This window comes from Leucopleurus acutus (assembly GCF_964270905.1).
Source record: "Leucopleurus acutus genome assembly, chromosome: 11".
NCBI lineage: Eukaryota > Metazoa > Chordata > Mammalia > Artiodactyla > Delphinidae > Leucopleurus > Leucopleurus acutus.
Genome location: NC_139152.1, coordinates 39,252,557 through 39,265,603, shown reverse-complemented (window position 1 = coordinate 39,265,603; position 13,047 = coordinate 39,252,557). Strand labels below are relative to the sequence as shown.

The following is a 13,047-nucleotide window of genomic DNA, read 5'->3' as shown; positions in this document are numbered from 1 at the left end:
TGCCTATTGTCCATCTGTATGTCTTCTTTGGAGAAATGTCTGTTTAGGTCTTCTGCCCTGGTTGTATTTTTCTTCATGAAACCAAGGCTAATTGAGTCCAGAGAGAGCACACATTATTATTTAAATAGTATGTCATCTGCTTTAGTAATGTCTCGATGCAAGAGAAGTATGATTTTGGGTCTTGAATTTATTACTGTTGGAAATGATACTTTCTGAACATGATTTATTCTCTGCTAAGTATTATTTAGTCTGCTTTCATTTTTTGTAACTTTACCCCCTTCTATGTAGCCTTTTCCTTTTCATAAATTGGAATCTTCTTATAATGCCCTTTCCTAAAAGGCATCATGTCAGATGATTTCTTAGAGAGTTGCTTTCTACAGTCATTTATTCATTCAACAGATATTGATTGAACTCCTGGTTTGTGTGGCCAGTGCAGTCATGGTTGTTCCATTCTAGTTCAGATCTGAGCAGCGGCTTTGGTGTTCTGCTGCTGTTAGTTTTCTACACGTCTGTGTAACAGGGTTGGACAGTCTTGGCTTTAATCTTGGTAGGCTGATGGAATTTCTAGAATCTTCATGCTAAAACACATAGCTAAATTTCAGTCCATCTTTGAATGTTCATTCAATGAAACTAAGCATAGGTCTTATTTTGTTTTTTAATTTATCAACAATTTTTTCCTACATAAATTATTTAAAATAGTATATTGTTAAATACAGAAAGGATTTTGTTTATATAATAATTACGTTTTTGTTTACATGAGTTTTTTAAAATAAATTTTTAAATTTTATTTTACTTATTTTTGGCTGCATTGGGTCTTCGTTATTGCGTGCGGGCTTTCTCTAGTTGCGTCAAGAGGGTGTGCTACTCTTTGTTGCGGTGCGCGGGCTTCTCATTGTGGTGGCTTCTCTTGTTGCAGAGCACAGGCTCTAGAGCGCAGGCTCAGTAGTTGTGGCTCACGGGCTTAGTCGCTCTGCAGCACGTGGGATTTTCCGGACCAGGGCTTAACCCGTGTCCTCTAGCATTGGCAGGCGGGTTCTTAACCACCGCGCCACCAGGGAAGCCCCGTTTACATGAGTTTTAATGAACTCTTTAATGGTTACTGGTTTAAAATCTCTTACTAGGGAGTTCCCTGGTGGCCTAGTGATTACGATTCTGGGCTTTCACTGCCGTGGCCTGGGTTCAGTCCCTGGCTGGGGAACTGAGATCCCGTGAGCCAAGTGGTGCGGGAAAAAAAAGAAAAATCTCTAACTAAAAATCATTCTTTTATTATATGTGCTAAAAAAAATGATTAAAAAAATACTGATGGGGTCCATGAAATGATTCATTACCATGAAAGGAATGTGTGCGTCAAAAGAGATTGGGAATTGCTGGACTAGCATGTTAGGTATTTTCTTTGGTAGAGTCAGCTATATTTGGAATAGACTGAGAAACAGTATAATATAGTCATTGAGAGCCCTCTGGAGGAGGCAGACTGCCTGGGTTCAGATCCTCATTTGGCCACTTACTAGCTGAGTGACCCTGAGTGAGTTAACTAACTTCTATTTGTCATTTCCTTCAAGTGAAACACATGAAGTTGCTGTGAGAATCAGGAGTTAATTGTGCTCTACAAGCAGTTTTTGTTTTAAAAATAAGAGGAAAAAAAGGTTTTTAGATAAAACCTTTCTCTGCTGTTGGATGCAATTACATAGATTTGGGGTTATTTGCAAACTTCTCTTATGTAAAGGAATAATACTTCACTGCTAATAGTTTGTGATTTAGGGGTGATTTTTAGACTCTATTGACTTAGCTCACTTTATGAATTCAAAGTCAGATTCTCTAAGTGGTTTGGATCTTGGTTTTCTAAGCAAGGATACCCTTTTGTCTGGGTTTAGTCTTAAGAATGAGAGGTTACTTGAGTTGCTTTTGTAGGCCTTTAGGTCCTTAGATTGTGACAACTTAATGTTCTGTTGAATGTTCTTTTGGGGGGGCGGAGTTTATCTTCTGTTTTTAATGGTCATGTAATTATGAACACTGTTTCCCTACTTTTGATTTCAGGACAGTATCCTTGATGAGCTTGACAAAGAAGAGAGTACCCATGATTCTGTGTCTCAAGAATCGGAGTCAGAAGAAGATGGGATTCATGTAGATTCACAAAAGGCTCTTGCTCTAAAAGAAAAGGTACTCTTTAGGTTAGCCGTTGGTTCCTTCAAGTAAGCAGGATGTGTAGAAAATCATGTCCGTCCCAAGATTTCTACAGCATAATTTAGGGGGTGTTCAAACTTTAAGCTGTTATTGGCTATATCGCTATTGGGAGGCAGTACAGTGTAGTGGTTAGGAGTATGTGCTCTGAAACCAGATTATCTAGGTTCACATCCTGTGACAAGTTCTTTAAATTGCCTGTATGTACTCAGTTTTCTCAGCTGTAAAATGAGATTAATATTATTACTAAACCTCAATGGGTGATTGTGTTATTAAATGAATTATTATATGTAAAGTGCTTGGAGCATACAGAGAGTTACTCCAGGGCTTTAAGTAGTAGACTGAAATACTAATCAGATCAGCACGTGATTCTTGACATGGACATTATATCCCACTCCTCCATATCACAGACCATCTTTGGTTGCTTTTTGGAACGTTCAACATCTCCCTGAGGAATGCCTCATTATTGTAAAACTGGCTATATTGCTTTTCAAAGAGGTGACACTCTTTCAGATTAAAATTTATCTTTATGCCTTTCTTTTGTTACATTTCTGTGGGTTCATATTGTCAACAAGAAGTATATAATGCTAGGTATTTTACTCATTTTTCTGCCAGGGCTCTTGGATTGTGACCAAACTATGACTATGTAGTGAATTTTAGCACTTGTAAAAAGACCACTTTGCTTAATTCCCTTGCCTTTCCTGTGAGCCTTGATCACATGGCTAATGAGATAGGAAGAGATGGATAATAATGAAAGAAAATGGCTCTGGAATTCTGTGCCAGTATATATCTGACTCGTATGCTTTTTCAGGGTAATAAACACTTCAAACAAGGAAAATATGATGAAGCGATCGAATGCTACACCAAAGGCATGAGTGCTGACCCATATAACCCTGTGTTGCCAACAAACAGGGCATCAGCGTACTTTAGACTGAAAAAGTAAGGAGTTTCCATAATGTGTGTGAATATTTTATGTGTATGTGGAGACTTGAAAAAAAAAAAACTTTCGTGATAAAATGTGTGGGAATGCTTGAAAAAGTTTTACATTTCTTTTCAACTACAAATTTTTGTAACTCACTCCCTTTTATTTAGTTCTTTTACTTAAGCCATTTTAAACATTCAGGTGCTCAAACCCTGCTCCTGTAGCTCACTTTACCGAGGTGTTCCTCCTCTAAAAGTTGAGTAATGATGCTCTTTACCTAATTCACAGGTGCAAAAAAAGTCAGCTGGGTAAAAATTTTTTATAAATTAATTTTGCTTCATTATTTTGAAAAATTATTTATCCACTGTTTAACACAGAGAACTTTTATTATGGTAAACTTAAAATGTGTTTCAACATTTGTTTAAGTCATACCCTTTAAATAAATACTGAATGTTGAAGAACATAAATGTGTATGGTCTTAATCCTAAGCAGGGAACTGACCCATCATAAGAAATTTTAAAAAGACAAATACCATCAAGGAGGACATTTTTACTGTTTTAATTATTTGGAAATACGAACTATATTGGTGTCTGAGTTTTTACTGTTTTAAATAGAATATTTTTAGATCTTTGAAACTCGTGCTATTCATATCCTGACAAATTAGGGGAATATTTACATTTTATAATATTTGATATCTACACTATGTAAGTGATGAAGAAGAATTTTAAATAAACCTTCATGAGCCTGCCACCCAGCTTAAGAACCAGAACAGTATTTTTGAAGCTACCTTTAATATTCTTTTCCATATCCTGACCCTTGTCCCTCCCAGTAAACCATTATCTTGAGTTGTATATCATTCTTTTGATTTAAAAAAAAAAAAGTTCATTATATATGTATGTATCTTTAAATAATATATTGTATAACGTTGCTTATTTTTGAGCTTTAAACGTATTTCACACTGGATGTAGTCTTCTGTGGCTTGTCTACTTCTTTGAATAGTATCTTTCTCAGATTTGTTAGTGTTTGCATATAGCTGTCGATCTCTCATTTTCACTGTTATATGCAGTTCCTTTTCAGTAATACAGCATTATGTATCCATTCTCCGGTTGCTGGATTGTTGGTTTGTTCCTTTCTTTCTCTCTTTCCTTTTCTTCTCCCTCCTTTCTTTCCCTGCCTTCCACCCTCCTTCCCTTTCTTATTTAACAACAGTGATACTGTGAACACTCTTGTACCTATTTCTTGGTGCTGGGTCATGGGATGTGCACAGGTTCAACTTTAAATGGTGGTAGCCAGTTGCTACAAGGGTAGTTGTAACATTCCTGTTAGCAGTGTATAAGAGTGAATGTTCCGTATCTTTACCAACACGGGTATAATTGGGCTTCTGAATTGTTTTCAGTCTAGGGGGTGTAAAATGTTAATTCACTGTGGCCTTAACTTGCATTTCCCCAATTTCTAATGAGGTTGAGCATCTTCTTATATGTTTATTCACCACTTATTTATTTTTTTTCTGTGAAATGTCTGTTTTATCTTTTGACCATTTTTCTCTTAGGCTGTTTTGCTGTTGATTTTTAAGAGTTCTTTATTCTAGATACTAATTCTTTAGTGTTTATTTATAATAACTATCTTGTCTCAATTTGTAGTTGGTCTTCCTATTTTATGGAGTCTTGGTGAGCAGAAATTTTTAATTTAATATAATTTTTTTAAATTATTTTTATTTATTAATTTATTTTTTGCAGTACGCGGGCCTCTCACTGCTGTGGCCTCTCCCGGTGCGGAGCACAGGCTCTGGACGCGCAGGCTCAGCGGCCATGGCTCACGGGCCTAGCCGCTCCGCAGCATGTGGGATCTTCCCAGACCGGGGCATGAACCCGTGTCCCCTGCATCAGCAGGCGGACTCTCAACCACTGCGCCACCTAATTTTATTTTTTAAAAATATATTATTATTATTATTTTTTTGACCCCACCATGTGGCATGTGGGATCTTAGTTCCCCAACCAGGGATTGAACCTGTGCCCCCTGCATTGGGAGCTCAGAGTCTCAACTACAGACTGCCAGGGAAGTCCCAGAAATTTTTAATTTTAATGTGTTTCATTTATTGATTTTTGTAAAATGTTGGCACTTTGAAAAATATGATTTGTTAAAGTAGTTTCCTTCCCTGAGTTCGTAACAGTCTCCTATATTTACTCCTAAAAGTTTTACTTTTCACGCTTAAGTCTTTTTATATATGCGGAAGGTAGAATTCCAGTTTCATCTTTTCACATGAATATCCCAGTTGTTTCAGACCTATTTGTTGAATATCCATGCTTTCCCCATGAATCTGCAATTCCACTGTTGTCATATGTCAAGTTTGCACGGATCTCTTTTTCATCTCTCTATTCTTTACATTGATCTGTTGCCCATTACTATAACCATTCCACACTGTCTTTAATTAGTATAGCATTATAATTATAATTTCTTGGTATTTGGTATAGGGCATTCTCCTACCTTATTATTCTTTAGGAATGTTGGGTATTTTTGAACTTTCACTTATCAGTATAAATTTTAGAATCATCTTGTCAAATTCCTTGAAAACTTTTAATTACAATTGCATTGGATTTATAGATCAGTTTGGAGAGAATTATATTGTTGTGTTTTTGTGTCTTATTATAGATGAATGTGAAATTGCTCTACTTCTTTGATGTCTTTGAAGATAGTCTTGTAATTTTCCGCATATGGATCTTGTACATCTTTTGTTAGATTTATCAGTTTTTTGTTGCTGATCTCTAGTAGAGTAGCCACCTTGCTAAACTTTCATTATTTCTAACAGTGTCTCCAGATTGTTTTTGAGTTTTCTTGGTAGACCATCATATCATCTAAGAATGTCAGTTTTGTTGCTTCCTTTACAGTTCTTTTGGCTGTTATTTCTTTCCTATGGAACTACATTGGCCAGAACCTCTAGCACGGTACTGAGAAAAAGCAGTGATAGTGGGCGTTTTTGTTCTTTGCTTTAAAGGGAGTAGTGCTCAAGTCTCACCATCAGGAATTATTGATTTTAGTGGGCTTCACTAAAAGGAGATGGGAAACATGCCTTCAACTGGGAAGTAAATTCCCTTTTCAGAGATTTCAGAAACAAATTTTTTGAAGTTTTGGTTTAACAGATGATTTTTATTTATTTTTTTAAATTGTAGATTTGCTGTTGCTGAGTCTGATTGTAATTTAGCAATTGCCTTGAATAGAAGTTATACAAAGGCTTATGCAAGACGAGGTGCTGCTCGATTTGCTTTGCAAAAATTAGAGGATGCCAAAAAAGGTATTAATATTTTCCAAGTCATCCATATCTAAAAAATTATTTAAAATTTTAATTGAACTGATGCTATACAAAGAATAATAGAGAATGAAAGTTACTACCTTCAGAGATCTGTCTATTATTGAATAAAACTCATTTTTGCAATTTAAAATGTGTCTTGATATTTTGGGAAAAGAGCATGTTATTTGCCACCAATTAGACTTTGGTTCAAATTCTCATTTGACCATGAGCTGTGTGACCAGGAGAAGGTTACGTATCTTCTCTGATTTTCAAGTTCTCATCTGTAAAATAGGGATTAAAACATCTTGTTGGCTATTATGAGGCTAGAGGTAATGCATGTAAAGCCTTAACACATTTTTATTTATTTGTAAATTCTAAGCCTTCCATTATTCCATAAAATAGGTTTGCATAGTACAAATCACAAAATCTGAATGACGCTGATGTCTGAAAGATTGTGCTCCTTCTTGGTTTCGTGAAGTATAACTTATGATAGCAAGTATTCTTCCCGGGGCTGGTAGAAGAAGGTGATCTGTCACAAGCATTCTGTCAGGGTTTTGTCTGTCCTGGGGGAATGGAGGAAGTCCAGTGGCGTAATGTTAGTGTTTCTTAGTTCCTCTTAATTTTGCTACAGGATAGTTACCTATTTGTCACATGTAAGCAAATGATTGTTGTTCTGTACCGGTTTTTTAATCTCATATGTCTTTCAAATATTCTTTATCTTCTGTTTTACTCAGATTATGAAAAAGTATTAGAACTGGAACCTAATAACTTTGAAGCTACAAATGAACTCAGGAAAATTAATCAGGTAAACTGGTTATTTAAATTAAGTACATTACTTATTCCTTTTATTTGATAAAGTAAAGGTTTTTGCATAGACATTTTTCTACTTTTAATTCTTTGTACTATAGAGTTTTTTACTAAACAAATTTGTAAGCTAGAGGTGGTATAATGGTATTTAAAGATTCTTAATTAGTTATTATCTTAAAAAGTTGTCTGAGATATTTAGAACTACTGCTGCTTCACTTTTTCCTAGATGTCAGGATCATTTTTCTTTATCTCACTGATTTTTCTGATTTGGCTTGTGCTTTGATTTTTGTACTTTTGCATATTTCTTTGATTTTGTATAGTTTTAAAGATGCTCCATCTTTATGGTCTATATAGCAAAAATAATACTAATTTTTTAACAGTAAGAAAATAGGTACTTAAATGTAAAGTTTGCTGTCAAATGATACTGAATAGTTACATATTCCTTTTACTTTGCTGTTGAATCAGTTATAATTATTCTGCCATCTGTTGAAACTTTGATAAAAAAGTGACAATGATTGGGGAAAGTCTGCCTTTAAATATTGCCATTACTTATTGCGCATAAAACCTGTTGGTAGATATATCAACTTGATTATAATTGTGAACTGTATTGTGTATTTTCGTGTTTTGTCCTAGGTCAAATAATGACTATGAATATTAAATTTGAGAAATTTGGTGATGTGGTCTCAATTACCTTCTTTATTTTTGAAAATTGTTCCTAGAACAGTGTAGAAATTCAATAAATATTTGTTGAATAAATAAATGAACAACTGTCTTTAGTGAATATTACTTATTTTAATTGGAATAAGATGCACATTAAATTTCTTTGCTTTTTATTTTAGTAAGTAGAAAGATTTTGAATTGGCATAAATATTATTTTAATTATTTGAAATGTGGCAGGAATTCTAATATATTTGAATAATTTATTGTTTTAAAGTCAAATATGTATGCGTCTTCCATTACTTGTTTTATTTTAGCTGACTGCTATGTCTCCTAGGCTTTAACTTCCAAAGAAAACTCATATCCAGAGGAAGCTGATACAATGATTAAGGCAGCTGAAGGAGAGAAAAAACAAATTGAAGAGCAACAGAATAAACAGCAGGCCATTTCAGAGAAAGATCGGGTAATCCAGGATTCCAACAAATATATGTTTCTCTGAGCTTACTCTTAGCTTTTTGTGTATCAGTTAAGTTTCTGTCTTTCCTAAAATTATATTAAAATTCTTCTTCAGTAGAAACTGAAACTTAAATATACTAAAACTTCTGGGGCCTACTAATTAAAACTTTGAGTAATTGATGACTTAATACATAATATTAAAAAAGTATTTAAGTTTAGGAAACAAATTATTTTTGAGCATTTTAACATATATTTACATATTGTGGTTATAAATTTAACATACAAATAAATTACAATTCATTCTTACTTATTTTTCATTAACTCCCACTGAACTATTTCTGCTAAAAATTTATTTAGAAATCCTGAGTTGAGATTTAATTTAACATATTATAGCCTTTCATGGACCCACAACAAATACTTATGGAATGATTATTGATTGTGATATATCTGATTCTGATTAGAAATAAATGTTACAGTGAACTCTAGTATACACATTCCAATACAGTTTAATTTATCCTATGTTTAGGCATATTAATGTTACTGAAGAGTGAGCTGTACAGTCTGATACTCTGTTCTTTCACAAAAATTATTTGAGTTTTGAAATTCTTCTGTAGAGATTCTATTTTTTTTGGCGGTGCCTTGTGGCTTGTGGGATCTTAGTTCCCTGACCAGGGTTTGAACCAAGGCCCTCAGCAGTGAGAGCGTGGAGTCCTAACCACTGGACCACCAGGGAATTTCCCTGTACAGATTCTAATATTACTAAAGAGTATAATATTCGGGCCTTTATTTATTTATTTATTTATAAAATTCTATTTACTTATTTATTTTTTGGCTATGTTGGTCTTCGTTGCTGCGCGCGGGCTTTCTCTAGTTGCCGTGAGCGGCAGCTACTCTGCATTGCAGTGCCCAGGCTTCTCATTGTGGTGGCTTCTCTTGTTGCAGAGCACGGGCTCTAGGCACACGGGCTTCAGTAGTTCTGGCGCACGGGCTCTAGAGTGCATGCTCAGTAGTTGTGGCACCTGGGCTTAGTTGCTCCACGGCACGTGGGATCGTCCCAGACCAGGGCTTGAACCCGTGCCCCTGCATTGGCAGGTGGATTCTTAACCACTGTGCCACCAGGGAAGCCCCTGGGCCTATATTTATTTTTTATTTATTTTTTAATTTTTTTTGCAGTACGCGGGCCTCTCACTGTTGTGGCCTCTCCCGTTGCGGAGCACAGGCTCTGGACGTGCAGGCCCAGCGGCCATGGCTCACGGGCCCAGCCGCTCCATGGCATGTGGGATCTTCCCGGACCGGGGCACGAACCCGTGTCCCCTGCATCGGCAAGTGGACTCTCAACCACTGCGCCACCAGGGAAACCCCTGGGCCTATATTTATTAAAATGTGTTTTTAATTTAAGCTTTGTCCAATCTTAATTAATAAAATAATGGTTAATGCTGCAAGGTAATATAGTAGCATACTTTTTTTTTTAGTACTGAAAAGAGATTAACACCATTGTAAAAGCAATCCAAACTAACAGATTCTAAAACATGTATCATGGATTTTTAGCAATTAAAATATAGTTTAATTACTGATATAATAATGATGGGTATACTTGCAGTGTTGCTAAAGATTTGAATTCAACTAACTTTTTTTTTGCATTTTCTTTTTTATTCTTCTCCATACTTCTTTCCAAAATGACAGGGGAATGCATTTTTCAAAGAGGGGAAATATGAAAGAGCAATCGAATGCTATACTCGAGGGATAGCAGCAGATGGCGCTAATGCCCTTCTTCCAGCTAACAGAGCAATGGCCTATCTGAAGATTCAGAAGTAAGTATTGGTTACTTTTAATTCTTTTCAAGATGAAAAATGAAATTTACCATAAATTGGCATATTAGCTAGATAATAAATTTAATTCATTTACTTCTAAGCAGTAAAGTTAGAGAGAGAGAGAGAGTGTGTATGTGTGTCATAGTACATATTCAGTAAAAGTTAGCTCTAAAATATTCTTCCAGTTTTAATGCTCTGGCATTACACAATTTAACACTTCTTTTATTTCTTTATGTTATTCTGAATTGGTGATTTGAAAGTTATTTTTAACCTCAGAACCCTTTGGACAGAATCTTATCTGGAAGTGTATACATATATAACAAAAGGGAATTGCTGTCATTGAAACTGCTGATTGATTACATATACAACTAAAACTTGGTCCTGTGATACTAACCACATATTTCTGGATGCACTCAAGGGCTCCATGTTGGACAGTCAGCAGGATAATATCTGATGACAGAAACTATGTCTTTGAATCTGTTGTAATAATACTTTACACACTAGTTACAGAATTAAAACTTCCTATAACTATTATAAGTAAGGATTCTAAACTATTCTGGTGCCGTAGACCACTTTGGCTGCGTGGTGCACCTTTCTCAAGATAATAGTTTTAACTGCATAATGATACATTTAGGATTACAAAGGAAATCAACTATGTTGAAATAGAGTTTTAAAAATATTAAAATTTGTGATACATACTTTTAAAAATTAACATAGTACAAAATGAGAAACTATGTTTAAAATACAGGCAAGTTAAAAATAAATAAAAATACAGGCAAGTTAAAGTTAAAAAATTTTTTAAAGACATATTATTGTGAAAGTTTGAATAAAGCCACTAGAACTTGGGGGTGTTCTTTGACACACCTTCCACATATTGATCAACCAGTATGTCTAGGTAATGCCCAGAAAGCAGCACAGATGATTACATTATACCAGTGTGATAACATATGGCTTCATTCTTTGGCATCCGAGTGACTGCTAGGGACAGAGTTGCCTGGTAGCTGGCCAGCTGTGTCGTAGGAGCATTTATAAACAGGGGTACTAAGATCACATGCAAACAAACAGCAGGTTAAACTACCACTGTATTCCTGAAGTAGTTGTGTTATCTTAAAGATGTCTGTAACAAATGTAATGTGATATGAAAATAACTGATTTTTATTGGTGACAAAGTCATAGGTACTGTTTTTACTACTGTGGTTTGTTATCTACACTTGTAATTGAAAGGAAAGCTGCATTTCATTTAAAAGTTAATGAAAATAAGGGTACAGTATTTTTCCCAACCAAGTTTTCAGATCTCTCACAGGATCTCAGGATAGGAACCTCTATCATATAAGAAAATTTTGATTGTATATTTAGTAGACACATTAGAAGTGTATTATTTTGATTAGTCAGAGTAAAGATCATTGCATATCTTACTAACTTAGGAAAATTTTGAATTTTGCTATTCCAGAATTGCGCATGATTTAAAAATTGTAAGGCCTACATTTTTAGGTTTGACTAGTGCCAAGAATAATACCTTCGAATAGGTGATTATATTTACATTTATGAGAGCTCTAATTTATTGTGTTTTATTACTTTAGTTGATAACCAGAGAAGTATATTATGACAAGTTAACAGTATTTTTTAATTTGAAAGAAATATTATGTGACTTTTTAAAACACCTTTAGTGGAGTATAATTGCTTTACAATGGTGCGTTAGTTTCTGCCTTATAACAAAGTGAATCAGCTATACATATACATATGTCCCCATATCTCCTCCCTCTTGCGTCTCCCTCCCATCCTCCCTATCCCACCCCTCTAGGCGGTCACAAAGCACTGAGCTGATCTCCCTGTGCTATGCAGCTGCTTCCCACTAGCTATCTGTTTTACATTTGGTAGTATACATATGTCCATGCCACTCTCACTTCGTCCCAGCTTACCCTTCCCCCTCCTGGTGTCCTCAAGTCCATTGTCTACATCTGCGTCTTTATTCCTGTCCTGCCCCTACGTTCTTCATAACCATTTGTTTTTTTAGATTCCATGTATATGTATTAGCATAAGGTATGTGTTTTTCTCTTTCTGACTGACTGCACTCTGTGTGACAGACTCTAGGTCCATCCACCTCACTACAAATAACTCAATTTCGTTTCTTTTTATGGCTGAGGAGTACTCCATTTTATATATGTGCCACACCTTTTTTATCCATTCATCTGTTGATGGACACTTAGGTTGCTTCCATGTCCTGGCTATTGTAAATAGAGCTGCAATGAACATTTTGGTACATGACTTTTTGAATTATGGTTTTCTCAGGGTATATGCCCAGTAGTGGGATTGCTGGGTCATATGGTAGTTCTATTTTTAGTTTTTTAAGGAACCTCCGTACTGTTCTCCATAGTGGCTGCATCAATTTACATTCCCACCAACAGTGCAAGAGGGTTCCCTTTTCTCCACATGCTCTCCAGCATGTATTGTGTGTAGATTTTTTTGATGATGGCCATTCTGACTGGTGTGAGGTGATATACCTCACTGTAGTTTTGATTTGCATTTCTCTAATGATTAATGATGTTGAGCATTCATTTGTTTGTTGGCAATCTGTTTATCTTCTTTGGAGAAATGTCTGTTTAGGTCTTCTGCCCATCTGCGGATTGGGTTGTTTCTTTTTTTGATATTGAGCTGTATGAGTTGCTTGTATATTTTGGAGATTAATCCTTTGTCAGTTGCTTCATTTGCAAATATTTTCTCCCATTCTGAGGGTTGTCTTTTGGTCTTGTTTATGGTTTCCTTTGCTGTGCAAAAGCTTTGAAGTTTCATTAGGTCCCATTTGTTTATTTTTGTTTTTATTTCCATTTCTCTAGGAGGTGGGTCAAAAAGGATCTTGCTGTGATTTATGTCATAGGGTGTTCTGCCTATGTTTTCCTCTAAGAGTTTTATAGTGTCTGGCCTTACATTTA

At 35.3% G+C, this 13,047-nt stretch overlaps 1 protein-coding gene across 2 annotated transcripts in view; it reads left to right on the top strand.

The window, feature by feature from the left end:
* RPAP3 (RNA polymerase II associated protein 3) overlaps positions 1-13,047 on the top strand; it is a 41,965-nt gene that overhangs the window by 6,904 nt on the left and 22,014 nt on the right. For both annotated transcript variants that reach the window (XM_082851122.1, XM_082851123.1), the window contains exons 4-9: positions 2,035-2,157; positions 2,990-3,117; positions 6,268-6,389; positions 7,121-7,191; positions 8,188-8,313; positions 9,990-10,117. In XM_082851122.1, coding sequence (XP_082707248.1) covers positions 2,035-2,157; positions 2,990-3,117; positions 6,268-6,389; positions 7,121-7,191; positions 8,188-8,313; positions 9,990-10,117 — 698 coding nt within the window. The remainder of the gene's footprint in view (positions 1-2,034; positions 2,158-2,989; positions 3,118-6,267; positions 6,390-7,120; positions 7,192-8,187; positions 8,314-9,989; positions 10,118-13,047) is intronic.